The sequence below is a fragment of the Bufo bufo genome, chromosome 2, assembly GCF_905171765.1.
Source record: "Bufo bufo chromosome 2, aBufBuf1.1, whole genome shotgun sequence".
NCBI lineage: Eukaryota > Metazoa > Chordata > Amphibia > Anura > Bufonidae > Bufo > Bufo bufo.
This window is the reverse complement of record NC_053390.1, coordinates 448,968,695-448,995,111: the sequence shown is the minus strand read 5'-3', so window position 1 is coordinate 448,995,111 and position 26,417 is coordinate 448,968,695. Positions and strand designations below refer to the sequence as shown.

Sequence of the window (26,417 nt, the reverse complement as noted above, 5' to 3'; positions counted from 1 at the left end):
ATCAGTTTTGAATACCTTAGAGGTGTAGTTTCTAAAATGTGTTGTGTTTTTTTTTTTTTTTTTTGGGGAGTTTCTACTCCTAGCTGTTGACCCTTGCTTTGTTAGTGGAAAAAAATTGATTAACCACTTCACATCCGCCCATAGGCTATAAACATCATATGGGTGGATGTTTATCTCTGATTGGACGTTCTGGAACGTCCAGAGATGGCAGCTGCACGCTAATCGCAGCTGCACGCTAAATGCAGCCACCGAGCAGGGGGGGGTGCTGCTGTCAGCAGGGCAACCCAGGGAGAAGGCAGGGACAGTTCCCAGGTGTCCCTGCCTTCTAGATCGCTGTATACACCGCACTCAACGAGCGCTGTGTATAAATATCAGGAAGCTTCCTGTCCCAGCCCGGTGGTCATGTGACCACCGGGGTCGGGAGAGTGCAGGAGCTGTCAGTTATTCTACAGACCTCGATCAGCCCTGCCCTGAGGCTATACATAGTAACATGGTAACATAGTACACAAGGCCGAAAAAAGACATTTGTCCATCCAGTTCGGCCTGTTATACTGCAAGTTGATCCAGTGCTGTATTCTGCTGTACAGCCTCTCTGGGGGCTGTATTTCCCCTGTAAGTGGGGCTTCTATGTCAGCCCCAGTTACAGGAGAAATCAATGGTGAAAAAAATAATAATAATTGCCCCCCAGAGGTCTTGTATGACTTTATGGGGAACGCAAAGTGTAAAATAACAAAAAATAAAACAGTTTAAAAAAAATATATATAATAATAATGATTTCACAACCAGCTCTATAAAAATATCACATGACCTAACTCCTCAGATGAACACCGTAAATAAAATAAAAACTGTGCCAAAAAAAGCAATTTTTTTTTGTCGCCTTACATCACAAAAATTGCAAAACCAAGCGATCAAAAAGGCGTATGACCCCCAAAATAGTACCAATCAAACAGTCGCCTCATCTCGCAAAAAATGAGACCCTACCTAAGACAATCGGTCAAAAAATAAAAAAATCATGACTCTCAGACAATGGAGCCAAAAAAATAGATGAAAAACCGCAGCCCTCCCAGTCTTAAATCCAATTTTGTGTTTATTAACACACCGAAAAAAATAGCAACGTTTCAACAGCAAAGTCTTTTTCAAGCTTTTCACTTTGACGAGTCTCAGACCATGGAGACACTAAAATGTTTTTTTTTTTTTTCTTCAATACTGCTATTATTGTGTTAAAGGGAAACAAATATAAAAGTTGAAATATTAGGTATCACCGCATCCGCCCAAAAAAATCACCTAATCCACCAGGTGAACACCGTAAAAAAGATAAATAAAAACCGTGCCCAAATTATTTTTTTTATCACCTAACATCACATAAAGTGCAACACCAAGCGATCAAAAAGGCGTATGCCCCCCAAAATAGTAGCAATCAAACAGTCGCCTCATCCTGAAAAAAATTAGATCCTAACTAAGACATTCGGTCAAAAAATTTAAAAGCTATGGCTCTTAGACTATGGAGACAGTAAAACATCTTTTTTTTTTGTTTGTTTCAAAAATACTATTATTGTGTAAAACTTAAATAAATAAGAAAAAGTATACATATTGGGTATTGCCACGTCCTGCTCTATAAAAATGTCACATCACCTAAATTAAAACGGCTAAAACAACCAATTTTTTGGTCACCTTGCCCCATAAAGTGAAATAAAGAATGATCAAAAAATTATATGTTCCCAAAAATGGTACCATTAAAAACGTCAACTCTTCCTGCAAAAAAACGATCCCCTGCACCAGATGATCGGCAGAAAAATAATAAAAATATGGCGTTCAGAAAATGGAGACACAAAAACGTAATATTTTTTTTTTAAATGCTTTAGTATGTAAAACTGAAACAAACAAACAAAGAAAGTAGACATATTTGATATCATTGCATCCGTAACTACTTGGTCTATAAAAGTAGCACATGATCTACCCTGTCAGATGAATGTTGTAAAAAAAAAAAAAAAACTGCCAAAACAGCCATTTTTTTAAGTTACCTTGCCTCACAAAAAATGTAATATAGACCAATTAAAAATTATATGTACCCCAAAATAGTACCAATAAAACTGGCAACTTATCCCGTAGTTTCCAAAATGGTCACTTTTAATATTTGTAGAACACCTAAAGGGTTAACAAGGTTTGTAAAATCAGTTTTGAATACCTCGAGGGGTGTAGTTTCTAAAATGGGGTCATTGTTGGGTGGTTTCTATTATGTAAGCCTCAGAAAGTGACTTCAGACCTGAACTGGTAAAAAGTTGGTTTTTGAACATTTCTGTTATTATGTAAAGTAATAACTATTTTTGGAGGTATCACTTACTATCTATTATAAAAGTAGAGAAATTGAAATTTGCTAATTTTTCAAAATTTTGGGTAATTTTTTATTTTTTTTTATAAATAAAAATTAAATTTTTGGGCTCAATTTTACCACTGTCATGAAGTACAATATGTGATGAAAAAACAATCTCAGAATGGCCTGGATAAGTAAAAGCGTTTTAAAGTTGTCACCACATAAAGTGACACATGTCAGATTTGCTAAAAATGGCCTGGGCAGGAAGGTGAAAAATGGCTGGGTCCTGAAAGGGTTAATCAGTGTCTAATTTTGGAACACGTAAAGAGGATCGGTCACATCCTAACAGAACTGCAACTAGCTGTATACCTCCATTCTGCTGAAGTTAGTGCCATTAGTTTCAGGGTCCACTGCTAGTAAATTGTTGGGTTGGCCTGTCTTAATCGCTGAGGTGAAGGCACCCATAAGTGTAATGTGCCGTCAAAATTGTACCAGCAGAGAAAGAGTTAAATCAAATTTTTACGTTTATAAAACCCGCATTAATACAAAGTTGTACAAGAAAAGCTGTCCGTTCAGTGCCTCTGTGTTTGCAGAGGAAGCAGGACTCTGAGTATTCGCTGCCTTTAATCAGTTAGTGACCACCATTACATCTTTTTACGGACTTATACGCATTTTTGTCGTGCTGCAGCTTTAGCCTCTGCCAGGTGGAGCAGTTGTCTTATGCTCTGACGGCCGGGATTGAAGAAACCTCTGATCCTGGCTGTTTAACCCCTATTTACCACAACATCTAAGTGTTTTCAGAAGCAGGGGCCCAATCTGTCACCCATCGCACCCCTGTAAAATGCCATCTCAGGGTTATGATGCATTAAAATGGCACTCAGAGTTCTTATGAAGGCCCAGGGCCTTCCTTCTGTGTAAGGCATGGCTTAATCATTTTCTAGTACAAGCATAATACACTGTACTAGGTAGGTAGTACAGTGTATTATCTAAGTGATCATGCAAATGAAGTGGTAAAAAAAAACAACGATCACAATTTTTCCCACCCAGTAAATGTGAAAAAAAACCTAAAATAACAAGGTCAGAATTGCAGTTTATTGCATATCTGGCAACCAATAATGGAATATAAAAAGCACTAAAAATGTCTTATGTACCCCAAACTAATACCAATGAAAACTACAAGTTGGCCCGCAAAAATCAAGACCCACACAGCCCTGTAGAAAGCAAAATTTAAGGTTATGGGTCTTGAAATGTGATGAGGCAAACCTTTTTTCTATTTTTAAAGGGTTTTGAAATGCAACAATTAAAATTGTCCAAAAACAGACTGGTGACCGCTTTTTACATGTAATATCAAATCCTAGATGACCGTTTATCCTTGAGCTCAGCATCCCCTCCCTGTGCTGATGTCATTTTGGACAGAGCCGCTTTACACTCTATTTTTATTGCTTTCCTAATATTAAAATGACTTTTTTGTTTCTTATTCAGTTTTAAAGTTGCGCTTCGTTCCATAAAACTTTATGACTGTCCAGAAAAGCAGCAGTTTTTGGTGAGTCAATGGCCGTTTTATATAACTCGGGATGACTGTTTCAGGCCCACAGGCAGTAATCCTTCGTGACTTATTTACCATTGCAAATACGGACAGCGGATCTGTCAGCTATCCTGACCTGTCTGCTTTAGTAAATGTAGACGTGCAGGGGGCTTTCTGAGGACCCTGCTAAGGTCAGAACATTGCTTGTCTGTCATGCTGCCATAATCCAGGTCAGAAGGACTTCAGCATCCACGGAAGCTGCCACTTCTTCTGCACTGTATGATTTGTGGAGTCTCTCTGTATTGTGCCATTCCTTTTATTCCTCCCTGAAATATAGGTGTAAATTGTTTCAGTTTCCATGGTCAGTGGGAGTTGTCCCTACACAGACATAGGTTAGCTTATTTGGTTGTCAATGTCATTTTCAGGAGGTAGAGGAAAAGAGGCTCCGGAATTATTGAATAGGTATTACACGTATTTACTAAAACAGATATGTCAGGATTGCTGACCTGTTCTCCTAAAGGGAACTCGTCACCTATACTATGCTGCCTAGGGTAGTGACAGACCTGCTGATTTCAGCCGCCTGTCACTTCTGAGCTGGCAGTCAGTTCTTTTCTAGTTCCGACCTACCAAACCCTGCAGCATGCCAACCGTGGACAGGACAGAGCTGATTATTGCCGTGCCGCTCCCATTGAAATGAATTGGAGAAGTGCTGCAGTAACCAGCTCCGTCACAACACAATGGATGGAGCTGTGTAGTTCTGGCAACGACTTTTACCAAACAGCTAGTCAGCCTGTCTTGAGCATAGTTCAACACTTCTGCAAGTGTTTTGTTTTGCAATCTGCGGACCGCACATGGCCAGCCCTGTGATAGAAATGCCTTTTCTTGTCCGTGGTTGCGGACAACTATAGGGCATGCTCTATCTTTTTTTGCGGGGCCGTGGAACGGAACTACGGATGCAGACAGCACACAGTGTGCTGTCTGGATCATTTGCGGCCCCATTGAAATTAATGGGTCCGCACCCGTCCCGCAAAATTGTGGAATGGATGTGAACCCCATTCATACGGACGTGTGAATGGACCCTAAAAGGTTTTTTTCCCATCTCAGACAATGGGGACTTATCGTTAGGATATGCCCCCATTGTTTGATAGGTGCGGGTTCCACCCCTGTGACCCGCACCTACACCTAGAACTGAGCCCTGCAAGTTGTGAAGGACACACTGCGCATACGCAGACATCCTCCATTGATTTCTATGGGGCCGAGCACTGGTTAGGCTATTTCCGTCGGCCCCATAGAAATGAATGGGAGCAGTGGCTGCACAAGCTCAGTGCACTCCCATTCACTACTATGGGGAGAACGCATTGTCTCAGATGGGAATACCCCTTTAAAGAGGACCTTTCATCAGCATCAAGTATGTAAACTGACCATGCATACATGGAGAGCAGCGCCCAGGGATCCCCCTGCACTTACTATTATCCCCGGACGCCGCTCCGTTCTCCGGTTACAGGCTCCGGTAAAGTCATAGTTAGGCTCCACCCATTTGAGCCTGCCGGCGTCTCTTTCTCCTATGTTGTAGCGCTGGCCAATCGCAGCGCTCAGCTCATAGCATGGCTAAGAGCTGAGCGCTGCGATTGGCCAGCGCTACAGCATAGGAGAAGGAGACCGCGGCAGGCTCAAATGGGTGGAGCCTAACTATGACTTTACCGGAGCCTGTAACCGGAGAACGGAGCGGCGCCCGGGGATAATAGTAAGTGCAGGGGGGTCCCTGGGCGCTGCTCTCCATGTATGTATATTCAGTTTACATACTTGATGCTGATGAAAGGTCCTCTTTAAGTAAGCGCATCTGTTGCTCTACAGAAGCTACATACCGTAGTTGCACTCTCGAAACTGTGACCCAAAACTCTGTTACATGCTTTATATAAACTTATGTGATTTGCCAAAAGGCCTCACCTTGCCTTACCCAACAAGGCTCCTGGGAGCTATTCAGCAGGTGCAACAACGCTGATGCATTTTGTATAGAGAATCGAACCGACAATCGTTTAATTGTTATGAAATATTTTTTCTTTTTTAGCATGTAGTTTTACTACTGCATATTCTTTCTCAGCAGATGAAGCCACTATCCCCATATGGCAATAGTGATTTCATCTGTTGAAAACTCTTCAGTTAGTACAGCAGCAGTAGAACCACATGTGGTTTTTCTGATGTGGTTTTTTTATGTGGTTTCCTGTTGGCTCCAAAAACTTATCAAAACAGCAGTGTGAAAACAGCCTAAAAACATCATAAATCCCTGTATTAGCTACAGATGCTCATTTTGTCTAAAGTCTAACCAGGATGGGTTGTGTGCCACTGTAGACCTGTGGAGGGTGTAATACTGCACATTGTTCCTGTTCAGACTGACTGGCCACAAATCGCACGCTCAGCCTTAGCAGGAATGCACAGTTATTCTTTCTAAGTTCTCTTTTCTCGTCTTTTTAATTTAAGGAAAATGCTCGCAAAGACTATGGCAGGTCCATTGACTGGTGTGAGTCCCTGATCTCGGACTACAGAATCCGCTTGGGTAAGGTTTTTATTTTTTTCTTCTACTCCGCTTTTCATCTCCCCCCTCCACATTATTCTATGCCAACCTCTCCCACTATGATCTGGATAATTAATACTTGGAGGAGCAATGACAGAGGCTTGAGTGCAATAACAAGTAGGCCCAACAAGGAACTGTCGGACCGCTCCCTGCGTTGGCATCTTCACCGACAGTCACTGCGCCTGCGCCGAATACAGAAGCGCAGGCGCGGGAATTCGTCCGACATGGAGCGAGGTTGGCTGTCAATCAAGTGGAGCGGGGCGGGCTGGAAGGACGCGATGGGCGGCAGAAATAGTGAGTAGACGGAGCCTCTAGGTGCTGAAAAGACGCCCCCATAGCACCTAGAGGCTCATTTGCATTTCAATAAAAGTAAGTTTTTAACCCCTTAAGGACACAGCCTTTTTTCACCTTAGGACCAGGCCATTTTTTGCAAATCTGACCAGCGTCACTAAGTGCTAATAACTTTAAAACGCTTTGACTTATCCAGGCCATTCTGAGATTGTTTTTTCGTCACATATTTGTACTTCATGACACTGGTAAAATGAAGTCAAAAAAATTATTTTTTTTTGCACAAAAAAAATACCTAATTTACAAAAAAAATTGGAAAAAATAGCAAATTTCAAAGTTTCAAAATTTTCAAAGTTTCAGTTTCTCTACTTCGTACTACATAGTAATACCCCTAAAAATGTGATGACTTTACATTCCCCATATGTCTACTTCATGTTTAATTATTTTGGGAATGAGATGGTTATTTTTTGGGGATGTTATAAGGCTTAGAAGTTTAGAAGCAAAAACTCAATTTTAGGGACCAGTTCAGGTCTCAAGTCACTTTGCGAGGCTTACATAATAGAAACCACCCAAAAATGACCCCATCTAAGAAACTACACACCCCTCAAGGTATTCAAAACTGATTTTGCATACGTTGTTAACCCTTTAGGTGTTGCACACGGAGTTATTGGCAAATGGGGAGGAAATTTGAGAATTTCATTTTTTTGTCTAATTTTTCATTTTTAAACCACCCATTTTTTCCACTAACAAAGCAAGGGTTAACAGAGTGAAAGGTGCGCCGTAGAGTGAAAGGTGCGCCGTTTGGTTTTTGGAAGGCTGATTTTTATGACTGGTTTATTTACACCATGTCCCATTTGAAGCCCCATGATGCACCCCTAGAGTAGAAACTAACTCCTAAAAGTGACCCCATCTAAGAAACTACACCCCTCAAGGTATTCAATAACTGATTTTACATATGTCGTTAACCCTTTAGTGTTGCAACAAGATTTAATGGAAAATAGAGATACAATTTCAAAATTTCACTGTTGTTTGGCAGATTTTCCATTTTAAGATTTTTTTTTCCAGTTACAAAGCAAAGGTTAACAGCCAAACAAAACTCATTATTTATGGCCCTGATCTGGTAGTTTACAGAAACACCCCATATGTGGTTGTAAACTGCTGTTCGGGCACACGGCAGGGGCGCAGAAGGAAAGGTGCGACGAAATGGTTTTGGAAGGCAGGTTTTGCTGGACTGTTTTTTTTACACCATGTCCCATTTGAAGCCCCCCTGATGCACCCCTAGAGAAGAAACTCCAAAAAGTGACCCCATTTTAGAAACTACGGGTTAGGTTGGCAGTTTAGGGTACATATGATTTTTGGTTGCTCTATATTACACTTTTTGTGCGGCAAGGTAACAAGAAATAGCTTTTTTGGCACCGTTTTTTTTTTTGTTATTTACAACATTCATCTGACAGGTTAGATCATGTGGTAATTTTATAGAGCAGGTTTGGCACCCTGGTATACCCACTAGACGCCAACGATTATTCAAGGGGAGGCGGGCTCCGGCCGGCAGTGATCGGAACAACACATGACGTACCGTCATGTGTCCTTAAGGACTCGGGAAACATGCCGTATCGGTACGTCATGTGTCCTTAAGGGGTTAAGCTTAACGGCAGCAGACAAAGGTGATACAAGAGCACTGTTAGGTACAGCAGACACTAGCAGATCGCTAGTGTCAGTCAGCTAAATGTGTCAAAATCTGGTGGTAGAAACCCTTTAAGTGGAGCAAGGCTACAGAAGATCATGGTACCCACCCTGGGTAGTAAGGGATTGACCTATAGGATTCAGCCACACTGTAGTGCTACTGACTGACTTTAAAGGGGTTGTCCGGGATTGAGGACTTTGTTACATTAGTACAAGACAGGCATACATATAACATACATCCATGTCCTACCTTTTCCACATGTTTCTGAAGCCCCGTTTTCTTAAAGAAAACTCTTCACCGGAAGTGAACTTTTCTTAAACTCTGTGAGGTATCGGGTCCGTTGCAGGCGCGCTGAAGCCTCTTCTTCCGGCTGCTCAGGGAGACCGGGAGTAAAACGGCTAGGGCAGCGCTAAAGCCCGCCTATCGGAGCCGGTGACGTCACCGAACACACTGCCCCGGCGGAAGCCTCCCCGGGCAATTTGCTATTGTAAACAAAAGAGCCTTTGCCCTGCTTGATTTAGCGCAGGGCAAAGGAGAGCATCGGAGCATGAACTGCTCCGATGCTCAAGTCAGGGGGGCTGTCTGGGTGAAAATAGAGGTTTGTCCGGGTTCGCTCTGAACCCGGACAACCCCTTTAACTATGAGTGACAACTGAAAACCACAAGACTGTATACAAATACAACTCAATTTTGTCCTTTAAACTGTAGCTATAGTCAAAATTAATCGCTAGCACCACAAAAAGTCTTCATGTTGCCCTAGTCTTTAAAAAGTTGTCCAGTTTCAGGAGGAAAACCAGACAACTCTGGGGATCAGCCCTGCAGTAAATAACTGGTAAGTACTTACCTGGTAGATCCCACATGCTCCCTCCAGTTCTCCAGCTGGCCTCTGTTTACCTGCCTGGTGATGTCATGATGACAACATGTGAGTGCCTGCAGCCAGTCCACTGGCCTCTGTGGTGCACCACTGAGCCCAGTGATTGGCTGAAGTGGTCAGTATACACTTTATGGATCTATATATATTTTTTTATAACTAACCTTTTTTTAATTCCTTCTAGTTGTCTGTATTAGGCCCTCTTCACATGAGCGAGTTTACCACGCGGGTGCAATGCGTGTCGTGAACGCATAGCACCTCACTGAATCCTGACCCATTCATTTCAATGAGTCTGTGTACATGAGAGTTTTTGTTCACGCATCAGTTCTGCGCTGCGTGAGAAATCACAGCATGTTCTATATTCTGCGTTTTTTCACTCAGCCCTGGCCCCTAGAAGTGAATGGGGCTTCAGTGAAAAACGCTTTGCATCTGTGTTTTTCACTGATGGTTGCTAGAAGATGTTGTTTTTAAACCTTCAGTTTTTTATCACTCGCGTGAAAAGCGCATCAAAACGCATTGCATTCACGTGGACTGAACGCAATCGCAGAAAAAACTGACTGCACTTGCTTGCAAAATGGTGCAAATTTCACTTAACGCACCTTGAACGTATCCGGACCTAATCCGTCACGCTCGTGTGAAAGAGGCCTTAGTCATTCTCCCTAAGGCTACTTTCACACTGGCGTTTTGGCTTTCCGTTTGTGAGATCCGTTCAGCGGTCCAAAACGGATCAGTTTTGCCCTTAATGCATTCTAAATGGATAAGGATCCGCTCAGAATGAATCAGTTTGGCTCCGTTCCGCCTCCATTCCGCTTTGGAGGTGGACACCTAAACGCTGCTTGCAGCATTTTGGTGTCTGTCTGCCGAAACTGACCCAAACGTTCAATGGTGTTCAAGACTGATCCGTTTGGCTATGTTAAAGATAATACAAACGGATCTGTTCTGAACGGATGCAGATGGTTGTATTATCTGAACGGATCCGTCTGTGCAGATCCATGACAGATCCGCACCAAACGCGAGTGTGAAAGTAGCCTTAGATGTGTGACGGGAGAGTGAAGGAGGCTGAGAGACAGGACCACACCAGAAGCTTGTGTTGATCCAAACTTAGAGGACCTGTCATCTCTCCTAACATGTGCATTACCCATGCATTAACAATTCTGGAGTATTGTAACGGCACCCCGGGCATAAAAGGGGGTAAAAGCCGTTTAAGAGATATTCCCTTGACAGATGCAAAGGCAGCTACTAAAGACACCAATCTCCCGAACGGCATACAAGGGAATGCTCCAAACTCCCGAACGGAATACAGCATAGCTGCTAGCAGACGAGTAGGAAACGCACCCAAGCGGCTTACACTCCTAGCAATCAGTCTCTAACAGCATACAGTGAATCCCCCCAAGAACGAGACGAGGCTCTGTGTTGAGGGTCAAGAAGTGGTCAGCCAGAGCTTTGTGTTTATTGTTCTTATATACACATTCTTACACATTAGTACCACCCACAGGGTTTTGTAAAACAACCAGTAACCCCGTACAATACACTCAGACACTCCCACACAAAATCCTCCCCTCTGCCTCTGATACAATTACCTTACACAATGGGTTAATGTAATTATCACAGGCAGGAGAATACACAGTTTTACACAATGTCTTCTGTCCTGGAGACAATTGGGAAGTAATCCAATTTATCTCCAAGAGCAGAGGCAAAACTTCATTAGCCACATGGTAGCAAAAGACAATCAAAGACATAAGAATATTTAATTGTGCAGCTATTGCATAAAACATAGACATTTAACATATCCTCAGATAGCTCAGGTCTGAGTGCATATTATTAGGTGAATGGCACTCAGACTACACGAATACAATAGAATCGCCATGGAGCCAAAGTCTTTCACATAGTCTTTTGTTATCCGAATGGGCTCCATGGCATAGTTATCTGGGGTATCACTGTTCACATAGGGCAAGTACCAAATGACCCGGCTTTCATGTCTTTGCAGGGGAAAATCAAGCGTTTCAACATGGGGCCATAGTCTAAAGGAAGCAGGCAGGCAACCAGGCTTCTCCAATGCAATGTGGCGAGATTGGTCTTGTCACAAGTATCTATTCTTGTAACAACTGTGTTATGTCATTCCTTTATTATTCCTGCTAGAAGTTATGAATGAATTGCCAGCAGTCTGCAATGAAGGTCCAGCTGGGTGTTACCAGTTGGGGGTGTATCTGCACAGTCTTACACTGGCAGCCCTGATTGGATAGTGTCAGACTGTCCAGGGACACCCCCAACTGATAACGCCCATCTATTGCACACTGCTAGTATTTCATGCTTAACTTCTAGCAGGAATAATAAACAAATAGCACAATATAGAGTACTAAGAACAGATGCTCCAGAAACATTACAAGGGGAATGTAAGTAATTACTAAAACAGACTTGTCAGGAGAGGTGACAGGTCCTCTTTAACCCCTTAAGGACATAGGACGTACCGGTACGCCCTATTTCCCGAGTCCTTAAGGACCAAGGACGTACCGGTACGTCCTGACTTAAAATCGGGAATTCCGGCGCCGCGGGGGTTAATCGGAACGGGACGCCGGCTGAAATCATTCAGCCGGCATCCCGTAACAACGCAGGGGGGGGTCATTTGACCCCCCCGTATCAGCGATCGCAGAAAACCGCAGGTCAATTCAGACCTGCGGTTTTCTGCGTTTCCGGTCCATTCGGGTGTCCTGTGACCCGATGAACCGGAAAAAGACTGCGATCGGTGGCGTAATTATACACCACCTATCGCAGTCCGAGGATTTGGAGAGGCGGTGCTGGCCCTGCTGCTGAACGCCGCTGTCCAGGGTGCTGATTGGTGCAGGGGAGAGAGGCGCGAGATTCAAACTCGTGCACCCATCGCCACCCAGGTAGGTTAGGGTCAGTGAGGGAGAGGCACCGTTAGGCAGGGAAAGAAGGGAAAAGTAAGTTAGAAAAAAAAAAAGAAAAAGTACTTTTATTCCAAACTTCCATCTATCCATCTAACCCTAACCCAGACCCCCCCCTGTACTTGCCCCACCCACCAGCCTCCCCCCCTCCCCCCCACCAGCCTCCCCCCCTCCCCCCCCCCCCCCCCCCCCCCCCCCCCCCCCCCCCCCCCTCACCACCACTTTTTTTTTTTCTGCGTGCGCTGACTGGCCGGCACTTTTTAGCGTCCGTCCACTGTTAGCGCATCGCCTGCCCCACCGACCGCTGATCAGCAAGTTTTAACTTTTTTTTTTCCTAACACTTGCCCTTTTTTTTTTGCCTTTTTTAGTACGCGAACACCCGTTGCCCCCACACACACGCACATATAATAAAGGTTTACACACACGCACACCTACACGCGCACACACCCATGGCCGGCCGGATGTTCTCGGCCGAGGAGGCATATGCCCAGATTGCCTCCGACTCTGAGAGCCCCAGTGAGGATGAGGATGACCCCACATTCCTTTTATCATCCGCATCCTCCTCATCATCATCGGATGACGATGAGCCACCAAGGCGGCGGAGACGCCGCCAGGCGGAGCCAGGGGCCCCACATGCTAGGGATCCTGTGGCCCACCCTAGTACGAGCCGCCCTGGGGTTCGTACTGGTTTCCCGGCCCACCAAATAAGTCCACCGGAGCCCCCTGCCGATGAACTTAGTTGGTGTCCCCCAGTGGACTTTGAGCCTGAGATTCCGGATTTTGCTGGCAATCCTGGAATCCAGATTCCCACAGTGGGGTTTACTGAAATAGACTATTTTAGTTTTTTTTTCAGTAACCCACTGGTGAATTTGATGGTGGAGCAGACGAATCTGTACGCCCAACAGTTCGTCGCTCAAAACCCAGGCTCAGTTTTGGCTAGACCCGGTGGCTGGACGCCGGTCAGTGCAGCCGAAATGAGGACATTTTGGGGCCTCGTGCTGCATATGGGTCTAGTCCAAAAACCCAGTGTCAGGCAATACTGGAGTGGGGAAATGTCTGCATTATTCCGATAATGCAGCATGTCCACCCCGAGGTGATCCTGCCTATGACCGGCTGTATAAGATACGGCCGGTCATCGATCACTTTGGGGCCACATTTCAGCAGGCCTACGTACCTGGAAGGGAGGTCGCGGTTGATGAGTCTCTCGTTGCGTTCAAGGGGAGACTCAGTTTCCGCCAATACATTCCCACAAAGCGGGCGAGGTATGGCGTGAAGCTATACAAAATTTGTGAGAGTACCTCAGGGTACACTTACAAAGTTCGTGTGTACGAGGGGCGAGATTCCCGTATTCAACCCCCAGAATGTCCCCCCACTTTGGGTGTTAGCGGGAAACTCGTGTGGGACCTTATGTACCCACTGCTAGATAAGGGTTACCACCTGTATGTGGATAACTTTTATACTAGTATCCCCTTGTTCCAGTCCCTTGCCGCCAGATCCACGTTCGCTTGTGGGACCGTGCGGAAAAATCAACGCGGCCTCCCTGCCTACCCCCTCCAGGTACCTATCCCCAGGGGTGAGACCCGTGCCCTTACCAGTGGAAACCTGTTGCTGGTCAGGTATAAGGACAAGAGGGATGTCCTTATGCTGTCCACAATCCACGGTAACGGCACCACCCCTGTCCCTGTGCGAGGTACCGCGGCAACGGTCCTCAAGCCCGATTGTATCGTCGACTACAATCAGTATATGGGAGGAGTTGATCTCTCTGATCAAGTCCTCACGCCATATAACGCCATGCGCAAAACCCGGGCATGGTACAAAAAAGTTACGGTCTACTTGGTACAGGTTGCCATGTACAACTCTTTTGTACTATCCCGAAGCGCTGGCAGCACAGGGACATTCCTCCAGTTCTATGAGGCATTCCTCAAGGCCCTGATCTTTTCGGACCGGGAAAGAGCAGGCCGGAGTACCTCGGGAACTGGAGAGTGTGTCACAAGAGGGGGATACGGAAGGACACCACTACTCAATGTGACACGTGCCCCGATCATCCGGGCCTCTGCATTATCAATTGCTTCAGGGAGTATCACACTTCCATGGAGTACTAAATTTTTATAATCCCCAACAGTCCACTAGAGAACATAAAACACTATGGCTCTCAGACTTTGGAGACACGGAAACAATTTTTCTTTCCCCAAAAAATATTAGTTTTAGTGCAGGCATCCTCAAACTGCGGCCCTCCAGATGTTGTAAAACTATAACTCCCAGCATGCCCAGACAACCTACAGCCATCGGCAGCAGGGCTGTGGAGTCGGAGTCGAGGAGTCTGAGTCGGGGGAAATTTTGGGTACCTGGAGTCGGAGTCGGCAAACAATGCACCGACTCCGACTCCTACTAAATTTAGATTGGAATAAAAATAAAAAAAAGCAAGTTTAAATGTCCCAATTCACAAAAAGTTATAATTAATGACTTCTCTACTGTAAGAATAAAGACCAATGCATGCAGTGCCTCACGTAACCACAAAACGAACACGTTAAGTGACCGTGAAGAAGCAGACTTGGGCAGACTAGATGGGCCAAATATATTGGGCAGACTAGATGGGCCAAATGGTTCTTATCTGCCGACACATTCTATGTTTCTATGTTTCATGCTTTTCATGTGCTTCACTATATGTCACGCAACGCACAATTAGGAGCTGCAATACTTATACTTTCCATTGTGTTGTGTTCTGCTTTTACAGGGAACGCAGCGTCCATGTGTAACCTAGCCTCTCACTGATAAGGGATTAAATAAATATGTTTTTTGCAGGACTAGAGAGTGAGACACTTGTATAAGTGAAGGGAATGGAGGGCCAATAGTTCAAGACTGAAGCTGTAAACCATTGGAAAAACTGCTGTCATTTAGCTAAGGCTACTTTCACACTAGCGTTCGGAGCGGATCCGTCTGATGTTTCATCAGACGGATCCGCTCCGATAATGCAGACGTTTGCATCCGTTCAGAACGGATCCGTCTGCATTATAACTTAGAAATTTTCTAAGTCTGAAAGTAGCCTGAGCGGATCCGTTCAGACTTACATTGAAAGTCAATAGGGGACGGATCCACTTGAAGATTGTGCCATTTGGTGTCATCTTCAAGCAGATCCGTCCCCATTGACTTACATTGTAAGTCTGGACGGATCCGCTCGCCTCCGCACGGCCCAGCGTTCAGGTGTCCGCTCACTGAGCGGAGCGGAGGCTGAGCGCTGGCAGGCGGATGCATTCTCAGTGGATCCGCCTCCATTGAGAATGCATCAGGGCTGGACGGCTGCGTTCAGGACCGCTCGTGAGCCCCTTCAAAACGGAGCTCACGAGGCGGACACCTGAACGCAGGTGTGAAAGTAGCCTAAGGCTATAAAAACTTGTAAACTCCGATTGTTAGCTTAAACTTTAAACATGACTATGGGATTCTCCTAGGGAAATCATGTTTTAGAATAAATGCCCCTCCTGGATCCTCCTTGTTTTCATTGTGTTTGTCTTTTGCTTAAACTGTGCAATACAGTAGACTGTTGGCTTCCCAGCCAGTAGTCCTGTGGTAGGTTGCGTTTCTTTCCCTCAAGGAATGTATAAAATACATTCGCATATTAATACAGAGGAGTCGGAAGTACATAAAACTGAGGAGTCGGAGTCGGAACATTTATCTACCGACTCCACAGCCCTGATCAGCAGGGCATGGTGGGAATTGTAGTTTTACAACATCTGGAGGGCCGCAGTTTTAGGATGCCTGCTTAGTGTTTCCAAAGTCTGAGAGCCATACATATTGGGCATCGTCGCGTGCGTAAAAGTCGTCGCTATAAAAATAACTTTTGGACCAAACGCCTCGGATGAACGGGTTGTTAAAAATATTAAATAAAAACTGTGCCAAAACACCCATTTTTGGGCAAAATTTTCAATTTGAATCCATTTTGCCGTAATAAATCAAGGGTTAACAGCCAAACAAAAACTAAATATTTATTGCCCCGATTCTGTAGTTTGCAGAAACACCCCATATGTGGTCGTAAATGGCTATATAGCCGTCGGCAGGGCATAGACGAAGGGAAATCCATACGGTTTCTGGAAGGCAGATTTTGATGGACAGTTTTTTTTTTACTCCAGCTGTCCATTAGAAGCCCCCCCTGATGTAGCCCTAGACTAGAAACTCCAAAAAAGTGAACCCCATCTAAGAAACTACACCCCTCATGGTATTCAAAAGTTACTTTACAAAACTATGTTAACCTTTAGGTGTTCCACAAAACTAAATCGCGAATCGTAGAAACAATTTTAGAATTTAATTTTTTTTGTTACATTGCCTCAAAAAGTAAACAAGAGCAACCAAAAATCAAATTTACCCAAAAATAGTCCCAAAACAACAACCACCTTATCCCGTAGTTTCCAAGATGGGGTCACTTTTATGGAGTTTCTACTCTAGGGGTGCATCAGGGGGCTTGAAAGGGTACATGGTGTAATAAACCAGTCCAGCAAAATCTGCCTTCCAAAAACCATATGACGTTCCCCTTCTTCTATGTCCTGCCGTTTAGCCAAATAGTAGTTTACGGACCACATATGGGGTGTTTCTGCAAACTACAGAATCAGTGCAACCCATTTTGAGTGTTGTTTGGCAGTTAACCCTTGTTTTACTCCTGGAAAAAATTGATTATATTGGCAAATTTTCCAAAAAATTGAAATTTCAAAATTGTTTCTCCATCTGCATTAACTCTTGTGGAACACCTAAAGGGTTAACAAAGTTTGTAAACCCAGTTTTGAATACCTTGAGGGGTGTACTTTCTTAGATGGAGTCACTTTTTTGAAATTTCTATTCTAGGGGTGCAACAGGGGGCTTCAAATGGGACATGGTATAAACAAAACCAGTCCTGCCAAATCTGCCTTCCAAAACCCATATGGTGTTCCCCTCCTTCTATGTGCTCCCGTTTGGCCAAACAGTAGTTTACGACCACATATGGGGTGTTTCTGCAAACTACAGAATCGGGGCAACCCATTTTGAGTTTTGTTTGGCAGCTAACCCTTGTTTTACTCCTGGAAAAAATTGATTATATTGGAAAATTTTCCAAAAAAATAGAAATTTTCTAATTGTTTCTCCATCTGCCATTAACTCTTGTGGATGATCTAATAGTTAATAAAGATTGAAAAAACAGTTTTGAATACCTTGAGGGGGAGGTTTCTATAATCTAAGCCTCACAATATGACTTCAAACCTGAACTGGTCCATAAAAAGTGGATTTTGAAGATTTCTGAAAATTTCAAAATTTGCTTCTAAACTTCTAAGCCTTGTAACATCCCCAAAAATAAAATATCATTCCCAAATGCTACAAACATGAAGTAGACATATGGGGAATGTAAAGTCATCACAATTTTTGGGGGTATTACTATGTATTACAGAAGTAGAAAAACTGAAACTTTGAAATTTGCTAATTTTTCAAAAAAGTTTGTAAAAATTGTATTTTTTTATGCAAAATAACTTTTTTGACCCAATTTTAGCAGTGACATGAAGTACAATATGTGACGAAAAAACAATCTCAGAACGGCCTGGGTAAGTCAAAGCGTTTTAAAGTTATGAGCACTTAAAGTGACACTGGTCAGATTTGCAAAAAATGGCCTGGTCCTTAAGGTAAAAATGAGCCCGTCCTTAAGGGTTAATAATGATTGCCATAAAATCCAGACATTACTTGGGCCATTTATCACTGAGCAAAGCTGGGGAAGACATGGGCATTGAGACCGTACTGATAATCCCGCAGGGGAACCCTGGGCTGCTTTGAAATAGGACCTTAGATTTCCCTGGCTGCAGCACGGGGTGTGTGCTGCTGTGGCCTGCATCCACGCATTGTAGATGTCCAGGGGGTAAAGGTTACCTCCTTTTTTTAGTTGTTACAAGCTATCTTTTGTGTATCCACATATTTTAGTTATGTATTAATTAGGGTCCATTCACACGTCCGCAAAATGGGTCCGCATCCGTTCCGCAATTTTTCGGAACAGGTGAGGACCCATTCATTTTCAATGGGGCCAGATTGTGCTGCCCGCATCCGCATTTTCGGATCCGCACTTCCGTTCCGCAAAAAAATAGAACATGCCTTTTCTTGTCCGCAGTTTTGGACAAGAATATGAAATTTTCTATGAGAGTGACGGCGATGTGCGGTCCGCAAAATACAGAACGCACATTGCCGGTGTCTGTGTTTTGCGGATCCGCAAAACACATACAGACGTGTGAATGGACCCTTACTGTATCTTTTAATGAATGATTTTTAAGCTTGTAGGTTTCTTTATTAAAGGCTATATGTTTTAGTAGATTGGCATGTGTGGAGCCTCATTTTGTGCTTCTAGTTAAAATTGCAGTTTAGCTAGGAGGTCCCACTTAATTTTATTGGTATGAAGGCCCAAATCTTCGTAGGAGGCTTTATGATGAAATGTATTGTCATTTGTGGGCAATAACTTATTTCCTTCACTGTATTTTAGGCTGTGGCTCCTTTTCTGGTTCTTTTATGGATTACTGCACTGCAGCTATCAGTAAGTGGCATTAGAGCCCTAAAATGTGGACAATTTTGATTTAACTTTAGTATTGATCTTCTTTAATAAAAAAAAAAGTATTACTATGCAATAAATAGAGCATTTCAAATGAAGTATGACAATATACATACATTAACAATGTTTAAGTACATTATATTTTCCTCTCTGGTAGCGCCCCCTGCTGGTTCACCTTCCACTGCATTCAGTGGTGGACTAACATGCACACTAGCTTCCCTTCTTCCTCCCCTCAGTGCTGGTGTAATGACCTGATAATTAAAGATGTCTGGACCACGTCACAATTTTTTTCCTACTTCTAAATTCACAAAAATCTAAAGATCTGTCTCTCTCTGGACAGTGTAAAAGTAAACTGAGAGGGCATTACATGCCATACATATGTATCTCTTGGGCTATGCAGAAAGAAGGGGTTAGCAAGAGCTAATTGCAATGCATCCTGGGAGATGCAGGTTCTTGATGAGCTTCTGCCTGCCTACAGAAAAGGAAGCGTTCAGCCTTTCCATTCTCCTGCTCTGTTATAGGAGCAGAAGAACCGAAAGGACGGATTCAGCAAGAAACTGAGCCTACGGACCCCATAGACTATAATGGGGTCCGTTAGGTTTCCGCTCAGAGGAAGATTTTTGAAGTGGAGACAAAAGTCCTGCGCGCACAACTTTTGTCTCCACTCCAAAATCATCTTTTGAGCGGAAACCTAACGGACCCTATTATAGTCTATGGGGTCCGTAGGCTCAGGCTCTGAAAGGCTGAACGCTGATGTGAACTCCGCCTAAGTGAGTAAAAGAGTTTGTGGAATAACCCCTTTATTGTACGCGAGTAGAGAACACCTTGGTAAATCTATACCAAGTATGGCTTTGTTGGGGCACAGGCTCAATTTACATACTGTCAAGTTGTCCATATGTGTATATAAAGCTGGATAACTCTTCTATATTGGGATAGAGACCCACTTGGTAATGGTCATGAATTTTACATTAAAAGCTGTAACTGGTGTGTTGCATACTGTAGGTTCTAACTGGTGTGATATATACTGTTGTCACGGATAAGGTATAGGAGGAAACACCAAACTGACAACCAGGAGGGAAAGGGAAAGCCACTAGGCCTCAATGCTAGGGAAAAGGAAAAGGTCATCACCTAGTAACCCTGCTCCTGGCCCTGACTCCTAACCGTATGGGCACCCCTTGAAGGTAGAAATGCCCATACCTGGAGACCCTAGAGAGCCCTAAGAATATTGTCAGGGCTGAGGCAACCTGTTCCTTCCCCGATGAAGGAACAGGCATCTCCCTGAGGCCTATTAACAACAAGCAAGGAAGGGAAAACAAAACACAAACAAACGCAAAACTTAACTTCTGTAGTGATGGACGAGCAGGAACACCAGCTCTGACAAACTCAAATGAAGCTATCTACCGCGCAGTCAGAAGGGTGGGGCGACACTAAATAGGGTAGAGTAAGGAGTACTAAGCTACACCTGAAACAGGGGATGAGGTCACAAACAAACACTGAAAGAGTAATCAAAGAGGCTGTTAGATTCCTCCACGCTCAGCCAGTCTCCTTGATCTCCTGATATCTGTCACAGAAGGGACCGTGACAGCTGTAGATTCTAACTGGTGTGTTATGTACTGTAGGTTCTAACTGGTGTGTTATGTACTGTAAGTTGTAACTGGTGTGTTGTGTACTGTAAGTTGTAACTGGTGTGTTGTGTACTGTAAGTTGTAACTGGTGTGTTGTGTACTGTAAGTTGTAACTGGTGTGTTGTGTACTGTAAGTTGTAACTGGTGTGTTGTGTACTGTAAGTTGTAACTGGTGTGTTGTGTACTGTAAGTTGTAACTGGTGTGTTGTGTACTGTAGGTTGTAACTGGTGTGTTGTGTATTGTAGGTTGTAACTGGTGGGTTGTGTACTGTAAGTTGTAACTGGGTTGTGTACTGTAGGTTATAACTGGTGTGTTGTGTACTGTAGGTTGTAACTGGTGTGTTGTGTACTGTAGGTTGTAACTGGTGTGTTGTGTACTGTAGGTTGTAACTGGTGTGTTGTGTACTGTAGGTTATAACTGGTGTGTTGTGTACTGTAGGTTATAACTGGTGTGTTGTGTATTGTAGGTTGTAACTGGTGTGTTGTGTACTGTAGGTTGTAACTGGTGTGTTGTGTACTGTAGGTTGTAACTGGTTTGTTGTGTACTGTAGGTTGTAACTGGTGGGTTGTGTACTGTAGGTTGTAACTGGTGGGTTGTGTACTGTAAGTTGTAACTGGTGGGTTGTGTACTGTAAGTTGTAACTGGTGGGTTGTGTACTGTAAGTTGTAACTGGTGTGTTGTGTACTGTAAGTTATAACTGGTGTGTTGTGTACTGTAGGTTATAACTGGTGGGTTGTGTACTGTAGGTTGTAACTGGTGTGTTGTGTACTGTAGGTTATAACTGGTGGGTTGTGTACTGTAAGTTGTAACTGGTGGGTTGTGTACTGTAAGTTGTAACTGGTGTGTTGTGTACTGTAGGTTGTAACTGGTGTGTTGTGTACTGTAGGTTGTAACTGGTGTGTTGTGTATTGTAGGTTGTAACTGGTGTGTTGTGTATTGTAGGTTTGCCTGTACGGAGAGAACTAGAAAGTGGCAAACAAAAAGTACTCTTCCCTGTAATAGACTCTGAAGAAACTGACTCTCAAGAAGAGATGATCGGCGTGACATCACAGAGAGACAAGAAGCTGCTTCCAGACCGAGCACGGGCAGCCAGGGACTGTGCCAATAAAAAACTGGTGCAGTTCATTGTGAAGGCCAAAGGGGCAGAAAATCACCTTGTAGACATCCTGTCGGGAAAGAAAAAGTCACAATGGCTAGAAAAGTTTCAATCCTCAAACCAGCGCATGAACTTCCTAGAAACCTATATTGAAGATGAAGAGCAGATGGAGCATGTGGTGGGCTACCTGAAGACAGTCTGCAAGAAAATGAGCAGTGCAACAAAACAGTTAATGCTTGGAGATGAGATAAAGTTTATCTTTGAGGTTTTGATCCCTGAGGTAAAATGTTATTCTTTTCTTTGTATCTAGTAACATCTATAGAATCATGACCATAAGTAAAACTATATAACAGATCACTGGCCACCCATATCAACAGTACAGCGTCAATTGGAGTATGTACAAACTGCAGTATGTATGTGCCAGAATAAAGCATAGCCCCAAGATTAACCATTATTGAACTCCTAATGTAAATCTCAACTCCAAACCGGTCTTTAAGCATTGCATCAGCATGATTTGCAATCTTTTCCTTATGATACAGTGGTGGTGACTTGGCTTGGGCCTGTGTCTAAGGGTGTTATCTAAGTGGAACCCCCGTGGTTTTCATCTCTTAACCACTGTTAGAGATTTGGGCTCCACTGAATTTTAGTCTGTGGATGAGCTGTGGGTAGGGCGGACAGAGTTCATTCAATCTAGTAAACATTCCAGAAGTCAGGGCAGGCAGCACAGCGTCAATATGGGAGTCAGGCAGAAGTTAGAGGGTCAGATCCAGTAAACAGGCAGTGGTCAAGCACGGGAAGCCAAAACATAATAATAGTGTACAGTCGCAGGGGCTAGCAAGGTAGAGAACCTAATGCTCAGGCACCCTCCCATAGGGGAAAGAGCCTTTAAAGGGGTTGAGTCACTTCAGCAAATGGAATTTATTATGTTGGGGAAGTTAATACAAGCCACTTACTAATGTATTGTTTTTATTCATATTACTTTCTTTGCTGGCTGGATTAATTTTTCCATCACATTATACACTGCTCGTTTCCATGGTTACAACCACCCTATAATCCAGCAGCGGTGACCGTGCTTGCACACTATAGAAAAAAGCCCAGCCTATGTGCACTACCATGATCCTAGCCACCAGAGAGGCCAGCGCTTCTTCCTATAGTGTGCAAGCACGACCACCGCTGATGGATTGCATGGTGGTCGTAACCATGGAAACGGGCAGTGTATAATGTGATAGAAAAATGAATCAAGCCAGCAAAGGAAACAATATGGACAATAACAATACATTAGTAAGTGCCTTGTATTAACTTTCTCTACATGATAAATACCACTTGCTGAAGTGAGACAACCCCTTTAAGTACCCAGGGGAGGTCAGCCATAGGCTGGGGACAGATTCGGACACACACTGGCCCTTTCAGAGCAGAGGGCACAGGAGATGGAGAGGCTGCACAGGGACAGTGTGGAGCAGGCAGAGCCCCAGCATTTTGGTGGCCATGCAGGAGATGTCAACAGGCAGGGGCCTCTGGTGTAGGAAGACTGCAAGACAGGTTAAGCCCCCTGGCACCCGTGTTCACCAAAGACTATACAACATATATATGTGGAAACATGCCTGTATTTCCACATGCAGCACTGGTTCACAGAGGTGTCCAGATACAATATTTACTGTAACACCCTCATAGACTTTCATGGGCCAGAATTGTTAGGGTAATTTATGTAGGGAAACCTTTTTTAAGAGTACTGATAAGGTATTCCTTTTTTTTTTTCTTTTACTGAACCTGAATAGTGACAAAAAAAAATCAGTATTTAAGATGAACACTATTTTATCTTGGAAGTTAGTGGCAGAAAAATGACACATCTAAATATATATATATATATATATATATATATTTATATATTTATTTATTTATTTAGATTTTTTAACCCAGTCTGCCATAGAACCTATTTCAACTAGGCGCAGCCAAAGTTACCTGTTGCTTCACCCCCCCCACTGATCGCTTAAATGATGGGGCAGTATCACCTGGCTGTTCCTGATTGTCCCACTGCAGACAGAAGATTGAATGGTCTGTGGACACATAGAAAGTCCATTTTCTGCACTCTCTGCAGAGAGTTTTTCAAAGCTAAAGGAGCACAGCACTCTACCCCTTCATTTAAGTCACTATAATGGACTCTGCAGTCAGACCCCCATGATCAAATCTATAACCTCGTCCAAAGTTTTAATTAACTATATATACATTTGAAAGAAACACTCAGTTATTCATATTTGGTGTCCTCCATGATCAGTCGAATTCTCTTCATTCAAGTAAAATAGCAATACAATTTGACTCCCTCTTTGCTATACATCTGAAGTCCTGAAGAGGGCCTCATTGTAAAGCTTTATACTGAAGGAAGCTGTAACGCTACTAGACACTACTGCCTCTGGATATTGCTTATACAAGAGAGGTGGTGTGGGAAACGGGTAGGGAATCAAGAGAGGTCCAGGATACACCATAAAGTTAGAGCCATAAAATGAAATTGTAGAAATGTAGTAATGGCTATCTATCTATCTATCTCATATCTATCTATCTATCTCATATCTATCTATCTATCTCATATCTATCTATCTATCTATCTATCTCATATCTATCTATCTATCTCATATCTATCTATCTATCTCATATCTATCTATCTATCTCATATCTATCTATCTATCTCATATCTATCTTATCTATCCATCCATCTCATATCTATCTATCTATCTCATATCTATCTATATATCCCTCCATTATCCATCTATATATCTATCTATCTATCTATCCCTCCATTATCTATCTATCCCTCCATTATCTATCCTATAAATCTATCCCTCCATTATCTATCTATCATCTATTTATCTATCCCTCCATTATCTATTATCTATCTACCCCTCCATTATCTATCTACCCCTCCATTATCTATCTACCCCTCCATTATCTATCTACCCCTCCATTATCTATCTACCCCTCCATTATCTATCTATCCCTCCATTATCTATCTATCTATCTCTTTAATGTAACAAAAAGTTTGATGTGTATAGACCATTTGCTTCTACTCTTTTTCCAGGCTGTCATCTTTGCAATTGCTGCCACTGAAAAAATGAGCTATGAAAAAGCTAAAGTTAAATACATAAAGGGGCCCCCTGTCACTAGAAGGTAATAACATACGTGGTGGTTATTTATCATATTGGAACATTAACAACGGTCTTCTTAGCATCAGATTTTATGTTTTTGGTATTTTTTATTTAATTTTTTCAGAGAAAGAAAAATCTTTGACGAACAGATTTTAGAAAAGAAGAGGCTGAAGATGTCAGAAGAGGCTAAAGTCAGAAAGAATTCAAGAAAGTAGCTATGTTCAATATGGCTGTCCAGGGAGATTTAGAGGGGGATTTATCATGCCCTACACTCCAGAATTTAGCACCTTTTTTGAGATAATTTGTGCAAAATTTTGCAAGTCACAAACTCTCACTCCAGTAAAAAACTGGAGTAGCATTTCTAGACAAAAGTTTGATGTTTAATGATGAACCAGATTTAACAGATTGGTGCCAAGTGTGAGAATACAGGCTAAAGCAACACTGACTTCAGCTGTACCATCGTGATAAATTCCTCCCTTCATCTTTTGCCACTGGTCCAAGCCTATATCTATCGTCTTCCGTTCCTCAGGTTTTTTCCATTGCCAGTATTGCTTTAGTTCCTTCTCGGGTGATAACTTGATCTCATGTTGTCACCTCTGAAGGCTGTTTTGTGCTATATCCAGCAATCAAACATGCCTATTTGGTTTGGCATATCTCTGTATGTGCAGGTATTTTTTTTTCCTGTTTTTATTAAAGGGGTTTTCCGAGAGTTTTATACTGATTACATATCCTCTGGATAGGTCATCAGTATCTGATCGTTTGGGGTCCGATACCTGGGACCCCCGCGATCAGCTATTTGAGAAGGCACCGGAGCTCGCAGTAGCACATCGGCCTTCTCTCAGCAAACCAAGCACAGCGTCTTACATTGTATAGCAGCTGTGCTTGGTATCACAGCTCAGCCCCTTCACTTCATTGTAGCTGAGCTGCCCCCAAGGACATGTGACCGGTAGAAACAAACAATGAGTATACACCCTCAGGCCATGTGACCAATGAGTGTGACATCACATGGCCTAGAGAAAACGGAGAGAAGGCCAAACCGCTACTGCGAGTGCCGCTGCCTTCAAAAACAGCTGATTGGTGGGGGTCCCGGGTGTCGGACGCCCACTGATCAGATACTGATGGCCTATCCTATTAGTGTAAAACTCCAGGAAAACCCCTTTAAAGACAAACCGGGAGATGTAGTACATATTGCAGATAATTTTCTGTATCTTGCCATATGGAAATGACAAGTTTCGGTGGTTGGAGTGTGTGTGTGTATATATGTAATTTTTTGTATATATATATTGTTTAAAGGGACTATTCACCCTTGGTGAGTGTTTCTTTAGACCCCTGAGTGTGGCTGGATCTGTGATGGTAATCCTACTTATCAGATTCCCACTTCTGGCTTATTCGCCACCCTGCTGGCTCTGCAGGGTCCGGGTCGCCATACTTTATCATCAAGTTTAACACTGGGTCTATTGACTGCTGTAGCCAATGACTGGCCACAGCGGTACATGTCACTAGGTCATGTGCCGCATGACTGCAGTCAATCATTTGCTGCAGCAATCACATGACCCGGTGTCAAACCAAATGTTGATGCAGGGAGACGCAGGACCCTGACAAGCCCTGGAACATGAGGATGAATATACTGTATACACTAAATACAGAATGAAACAAACCTACTCCATACCATCCTCGCTTGAAAACGTGGAATGTACATCACTGACTTAGCATTGATTATAGATCAGCCATTACGAGAATACAGATACTCAAGTACGGTTTTTCCACATAACCTGCACTAGTCCAGGGATCAGCAACCTTCGGCACTCCAGCTGCTGTGAAACTACAACTCCCAGCATGCAAACATGCTCGGCTGTTCTCA

At 43.3% G+C, this 26,417-nt stretch overlaps 1 protein-coding gene across 4 annotated transcripts in view; it reads left to right on the top strand.

Annotated features, from left to right (window-relative positions):
- The window catches only part of PWWP3A (PWWP domain containing 3A, DNA repair factor), a 64,312-nt gene extending 38,530 nt beyond the window's left edge, over positions 1-25,782 (top strand). For all 4 annotated transcript variants that reach the window (XM_040417549.1, XM_040417546.1, XM_040417548.1 and 1 more), the window contains exons 6-11: positions 3,794-3,854; positions 6,315-6,390; positions 18,632-18,682; positions 21,266-21,699; positions 24,490-24,578; positions 24,681-25,782. In XM_040417549.1, coding sequence (XP_040273483.1) covers positions 3,794-3,854; positions 6,315-6,390; positions 18,632-18,682; positions 21,266-21,699; positions 24,490-24,578; positions 24,681-24,771 — 802 coding nt within the window. In that variant the 3' untranslated portion in view covers positions 24,772-25,782. The remainder of the gene's footprint in view (positions 1-3,793; positions 3,855-6,314; positions 6,391-18,631; positions 18,683-21,265; positions 21,700-24,489; positions 24,579-24,680) is intronic.
- Positions 25,783-26,417: the final 635 nt, after the last annotated feature.